This window comes from Sinocyclocheilus anshuiensis, unplaced genomic scaffold (genome assembly GCF_001515605.1).
Source record: "Sinocyclocheilus anshuiensis isolate Anshui unplaced genomic scaffold, SAMN03320099.WGS_v1.1 scaffold461, whole genome shotgun sequence".
Classification (NCBI taxonomy): Eukaryota; Metazoa; Chordata; class Actinopteri; order Cypriniformes; family Cyprinidae; genus Sinocyclocheilus; species Sinocyclocheilus anshuiensis.
Window position 1 is genome coordinate 576,245 of NW_015541005.1, and position 7,037 is coordinate 583,281.

General features: G+C 41.1%; 1 protein-coding gene across 1 annotated transcript in view; it reads left to right on the forward strand.

Moving 5' to 3' along the window:
- The window catches only part of LOC107690242 (F-box/LRR-repeat protein 16-like), a 17,731-nt gene extending 13,774 nt beyond the window's left edge, over positions 1 to 3,957 (forward strand). The window contains exons 3-6 of the mRNA XM_016488497.1: positions 429 to 937; positions 1,094 to 1,178; positions 1,325 to 1,388; positions 2,192 to 3,957. Coding sequence (XP_016343983.1) covers positions 429 to 937; positions 1,094 to 1,178; positions 1,325 to 1,388; positions 2,192 to 2,340 — 807 coding nt within the window. The 3' untranslated portion in view covers positions 2,341 to 3,957. The remainder of the gene's footprint in view (positions 1 to 428; positions 938 to 1,093; positions 1,179 to 1,324; positions 1,389 to 2,191) is intronic.
- Positions 3,958 to 7,037: the final 3,080 nt, after the last annotated feature.

Sequence of the window (7,037 nt, forward strand, 5' to 3'; positions counted from 1 at the left end):
ATGCCTTCTTTCTTTGCGTGAACATTTGGGCGGCGTTTAGGGTTGGGTACCGAAACCTGGTGCCGTTTTAAAAGTATCGATTTGACACCGGTATCGTAAAAAACCCAAACGATACCCAACCCTAGCGGCGTTATGCAAATCTTCCCACACAGTGACGTAGACATGTGGGGGCGTGTTTGAACGAGGCATTTTAGGAGGGCGTGGACCAGTCTTAACTTTTATAAAGAATATCTCTTTGGGTTTGAGACTTTAGTCTTTGCAACTTTAGGGATCTTATCTATTCACGAACAGCTTGTAACACTCCAAAGAGAAAGGAAAACTTGAAATCGCATCATATGACCCCTTTAAGCTTTGGACAACTTGCACTGCACTAGTAGCACATTTTGTGTGTATGCTTGACATGGCATTGCTTCTCCTGAACTCTTCAGGTGATGCTGGAACAGATGCAGGGTCTGATGCACCTTGAACTCTCCGGCTGCAATGATTTCACAGAAGCCGGCCTGTGGTCCAGCCTGAATGCGCGGCTTACCTCTCTCAGCGTCAGTGACTGCATCAACGTGGCAGACGACGCCATTGCCGCCATTTCTCAGCTCCTTCCCAACCTATCGGAGCTCAGCCTGCAGGCCTATCACGTGACCGACACGGCCATGGCCTACTTCACCGCCAAGCAAGGCTACACCACCCACACGCTGCGTCTGAACTCCTGCTGGGAGATCACCAACCATGGCGTAGTTAACATGGTGCACAGCCTGCCAAACCTCACCTCCCTCAGCCTGTCAGGCTGCTCGAAGATCACCGACGATGGTGTGGAATTGGTTGCAGAGAATCTGAGGAAGCTCCGGAGTCTGGATCTGTCCTGGTGCCCCCGTATTACTGACATGGCCCTTGAGTATATCGCCTGTGACCTACACAAGCTGGAGGAGCTGGTTCTGGACCGGTGAGTGTGCTGAGTTTGCAGTATGGAGTGTAAAGTAAATCTTGCTGATATTTCCTCTTACAGAGCCTCATTGGGAGTAAATTTGGTACATGGAAAGAATGATTACTATATTCATATTGTGTGCTTATGACTCTCATTTTATATGGCTGTATTCAGATGTGTGCGGATCACAGATACAGGCCTGGGTTACTTATCGACCATGTCAACTCTGAGAAGTCTCTACCTGCGCTGGTGCTGTCAGGTAAGTGTTATTATGAAAATAAAGTTATGGGTAGTTTACATATACGTTATCCATTAACTTTTTTATTAATCACAATTAGGTTAAAATGTATATATTAGATCATTTCTGGCATGTCGCATCACCGAAACATTTCCCTGTACTTTAAGGTGCAAGACTTTGGGTTACAGCATCTATATGGCATGAGGAGTCTTCGTCTTCTCTCTCTAGCAGGTAAAAACACTCTGGAAGTGCTGATACTGCAGAATGCAATGATAAAGCCCTGATAACGTTCTGTAATGGAATGACACTGTATGTTTGGAAGTAGATTGTTTCTATGAATACTTGAGCTTAAAGGAACACTCCACTATTTTTGAAAATAGGCTCATTTTCCAGCTCCCCTAGAGTTAAACAGTTGAGTTTTACCGTTTTCGAATTCATTCAGCCGATCTCCGGGTCTGATGGTAGCAATTTTAGCTGTAGCTTAGCATAGATCATTGAATCTGATTAGACCGTTAGCATCTCGCTCAAAAATGACCAAAGAGTTTCTATATTTTTCCTATTTAAACATGTTATGGAAGAAAGCTCAGTTAATCCCTCAAAAACAGATAATGCTGTCAGAGTAAAATATATTGCTTTGGAACAGATAGATAAACTTTCCTTTTAGTTAATGAACACATAAACACGGTGTGATAAAGTCTAATTCAAAATTACATTTGCAGATTAGAAATATCTGCCTGTTCTAACAGTAGCTGTGCATAAGGATTTTCTATTCTAGTGTTTTTTCCCCCCACATGGCTTCATACAAAGGGCTCAAGTACCCCTTCATCCAGACCAAGCATGTTCCTTTTAAATAATTATAGTCAATGTCATATAACATAATGAGCTTCACTTTTAAACTACAAACTTTACATTTCTGTGGTTGAAAACACTTCCTCTCATTGTTGTCACACAGCATTATAAACAGGAAGTGAGCTGTTGAGTGGAGGTGGCTGCTATCGTTTGTATTTGACCAGCTCTCATTTACTCTGTCTCAGGGTGCCCTCTGCTGACCACTACTGGCCTATCAGGCCTCATCCAACTGCAGGACCTAGAGGAGCTGGAACTGACCAACTGCCCGGGCGCCACAGCCGAACTCTTCAAATACTACTCCCAGCATCTGCCACGCTGCATGGTCATCGAGTAGAGCAAAGAGTTTCATGGGCACCAGCACCCACCACATCACCAAAACCTCCTCCTACAGACTGATGATAAACCCAACTTCATCCTGGACCCACAGGAAGAATCAACGAGAGAAATTGAGTGGAAGTTTTTTTCTGGAGGGGTGAAAAGGGATCATTGCCATGGAAGACAAAAAAGGAAATCGGAAAGAAAAGGTCGGAACGGGCCTGGACTGACGAGCGAGAGGGAAAATGTACAAAGCGCAGTGGGTCAGAGGCTAGATCTTTCATTAAATAACATGACACATAGGAATCAGCCCCCACACATACATAAAACATGTTCCTCCACTGAACTGTGAGACTAGCTTCCATGTCTCATCCAAAACTGTTTATCTTGAAGTGACAAAGGTGTGCGCTGCCTGCTTGAGCTGTCTCTCATATCCAGGGAAAGGTAGAGAGGAACCGAAACATTTAAGGGAAAGAACGGGGTTAAGGAGCCACTGCGACAGGGTCTCTTCGCTTTTGTCCAGCGCCATCCGGGTTTCTCGCTCCCCTCAGTGGTGCTGCCGCTCCATCTCTGTGTCTTATCAAGGGAAAAATCGAGAACTTTAGAGATGAACAACTACGTAGATTTTCACATCAACGCTATTTGCTTTTTGTCATGCAGTTCTGTTTTTGTCTTTTTTTTTTTTTGTATATTATTTTTTTAAGTATTATTTTTGATGAGAAGGATTACTGTGAAACTTATGGTATGAGTTCGCAGTTTTGGACACTTTGAATAAGATGGAAATTCAGGTACGGTGAAGGTACAGTATTAAGAGGTACTGTCCTTTGAAAGGAACCAGCATAATCAGAAGTCAGGAGGTTATTTTTCCCAGCAGATTGCTCTTTTGAAGACATTTCCAGATATTTTGAGTTGGGGACTGCTCATACATTTTAATATAGTTCAAAGGGACTGTGGTTTGTACAAAAGATAGCTTGGCTTTTTCATCTGCCTGTTTTATTTGAATTCCATTTTGATGTCAATTGATATTAGTGGCTTTTGTGCAGGTTTCCATATTAATCCTGATTCAAATGAAGATGAGATCTCTGAGTGATCCCATAATGCAGCTGGGCCACGTGACATCCTTTCATAGACTGAAACTGCACGTCATTGCTTACTTGTCACCAGGCCAAACCATTACAGCAGCGGACAACTTGGCAGTTCTACCATAGTTTCTCTTTCAGCCCGAGTGCTTTTAAATACATCTGATGAATATGGTTTACAGTGATTTGCATCAAATGCAGAGGCAGACCAGTGTAATTAAAGTGATCACAAGCATCCCACACAAGCTTATTAAAGTAGTCTCTCTTCATCTAGCAGTTTTGCTTTCCCATTAAGCAATACCCACATGTCTGATTTTAGATGAGCACGGCCTCTTTTTATTTTCAGAGGTGCCGGGTTCTTCACCCTCACAATTGTGCTCATCTGTGGTGCCTACCTCATTTTATCATGGGGTATGTAGAATACAGGTCCGCAGGGGAATTTGCAGAAACCAGCCATTTTTTGTTTTCCAACCCACTCCATACCCCATACCGAACCCTGCATTTGTCCTCTCAGGAGATTAAAGTGCTGCGCAGATCATCTCAGATGGGTTTGCTGTGGTGTTGATGACCTTAATGTTCACCTACTTCACCCAGTCTCAAACTTAACACATGCAAAGTGGCAGAAAATATGGCGTGGTGAACAATTTTGGAGTCTTAGATTGGCGAATAATTTATTTAAAAGCAACCCCTAAGTCCCAACTAGTGAAATGTGTTTACCTCTGAATATTCTAATCATCTGTGGACAGATATGGTAGTAGTGCATGCAATTTGGTACGTTTTTCTTCAGGAAAGTGTACAGAAATGTACTAGTCGACTAGAGACTTTGAGGCATGCTGTCCCACTACAGCGCCCCTGCTGGTACATGCCTGAACTACATCATCTGGATGCAAAAAGTATTGATTGACTACATTGATGACCATCCAAAATTAGCAACATATTTTGACTTAATAACTATCTTTTAAAAACAAAGGTTGCTAGAGTGATGGCATTGAAGAACCATATTCAGTTTTCCAAAGAATCTTGCAGTGAACAGTTCTTTTAACAACCATTTTGCCAGTAAGGAACCTTGATTTTGTGTACAGTTGAGATTAATGACAATTCTAATTGATTGCTAGCTTTCTCCAGCTATTATAAACCGCTTAGATTGAAACATTAAGCTAATCTTACTCCAAAAAGTTTAGAACAAACAGATGGAAACTATGTCAGTGTAATTCCAACATCACAGTCTTTAAGTGGACACTACACTATCCTACTCTAAATTCACTAGGCTTTAAAGATAACAGATTATATCTACTAAAAGACACATTAGCATAAACATTAGCACTCACCTCAGACAGTCGATCTCCCTTCTTGGTGACCTGTTTAATGGGGGGTTACAGCTAAAGGCGAGATCCCCTGTGACTTTTAATCTCACTACCTTGTGTGACTTTATCTTTTGAATCATTGAAGTTGTTACGTATTTATTTGCTTTTACTTATTATTGCTAATGGGTTAATTTATTGACACGATGAACATATTTATTTATTACATTTCCGAGGATTGTACAAGGTTTGTTTAGAAGTAGTACTTTTTTTTTTTTTTTTTTTTTGGGGCCCTCTTTGGAAAGATTATATCTACTAAAAGACACATTAGCATAAACATTAGCACTCACCTCAGACAGTCGATCTCCCTTCTTGGTGACCTGTTTAATGGGGGGTTACAGCTAAAGGCGAGATCCCCTGTGACTTTTAATCTCACTACCTTGTGTGACTTTATCTTTTGAATCATTGAAGTTGTTACGTATTTATTTGCTTTTACTTATTATTGCTAATGGGTTAATTTATTGACACGATGAACATATTTATTTATTACATTTCCGAGGATTGTACAAGGTTTGTTTAGAAGTAGTACTTTTTTTTTTTTTTTTTGATGGGGCCTACTATGGAAATTGGAGTTGAGCTTTATTCAGATGACTTGCTCCTTTTTTTAAACCATGGTTTCGACGGTTAGAATAACCGCGGTCTCTGAGGCACGTGCTTTTTTTGGCAGGCAGACTGTTGACACAGCTGACAGAAGAATGGAAGGGCAATAACTTGTTGACAGAGGCCTGGCTGACAGTGAGTTGACCTACCTTTTCTAGCCCTTTAATGACTAATCTAGTTCAACTCTTTTGTTTTTGGTTGTAAAATGGATGTAAGTTGAGAGACGCTGTCATAAAGTCTAGTAGCCTAATCTAGTGAATCGGCATTGTGTCCAGGATTGGATGGTAAATATTCTACACCAGTTCATATGCCTGCGCTCAAATGAGGTATCCTGATAACTATTAGAAGACATATTGCAGTATTTACACTCATTTGATAGTCTTACAAAGAATGCGGCAGGTTTTATTCACTAGCAAAGATCTGAAGGAAATCCCATCAAAGCGCTTTTCATTTCGTATGTCTCCATAATAGAAACAACCATTTGAGATGAATGAAATAAAGAGAGATTATTAATATATCGCTAGGGCATTGCATAGTATTTGAGGACAACTGTATGAAACTGTCAGAGATATTGTATTAATCTTGTATAAATACTATCGTTTTCACTTCCAAACCGAGCCTTTTCCCCTTTTTGTATAGAATGAGAGTTTATGTGTGTGGGAACTTTTTCACCTAATAGAACCCTCAATATAAATATAATAACTCGTGCACTAACCCCACTGTAATCTGTAAATATCTCAATATGTCGAGGTCATCTGTCAGAAGGTTTCAACTGTTTTTGAGGCTGCCTGGCTCTAAGCGCACACGTCCATACCGCTTTCAACGAAACGAGCCAATGGAGAAACCTGGTCAAGAAAGAGGCAAGATATGCAAAAAGGTTCATGTCTTTTAGCGATGAGTAACATCAGCAATGGATAGTATAAAAGACTTAAAGGCACAATATGTGATTTTCGCCGCTGGAGGGTACGTATTCAAAATAAACAAATAGACAAAGGCGTAGTTTGATGACGGCGTGACTGAGTGTGGAATCATGGGAGTTGTCGTCTTCATCCCCACAGCCGATGCAATCCGACGGGACTCGGCCGATGCAATCCGACGGGACTCGGGCAGAAATCATGTTCATGGATGAGCTAATGATTTATTAACGCAGTAGAATGAAGCAGGGTGAGGCTGAAAGCCGTCGAAGCGAAACGAGGCCGCTGAACGAGCGTGATACACGACTCGAAAGCAGCGGAGCTTTTATTATGCCACAGTCGACTGCTTCCGCTCCTTCCGGTTGTGCGTATGTGGGAAAAAAAGCAGCGCTGTTTTATCATACTAGATACGTTTGAAAGTTCTGTTATAATGCTACTCTGTGCGGTCGTCACCGGTCTAATAAAACGCACAACATATTAAAGCATCTTTGGTGTTTCCATGTTTTCTACAAAACAAAACCGGAAATCAAGGGGTTATGACGTCATTGGCAGGCGACACAATGACACTATGGACATGATCCGTGTCACTAGTTAAAATTGCTTATTTCTCTGGATTTAAACATTCTTGGAAACATTTGGGATAATGTAAGTACACAAGTCAGCAAAATATATAACACTGTTCTAGTGGTTTTTGGATATTTTAATAAAAAAAAATCTTACATATTGTGCCTTTAAGCTTGTTTCACTTTGTACATTGAGCTA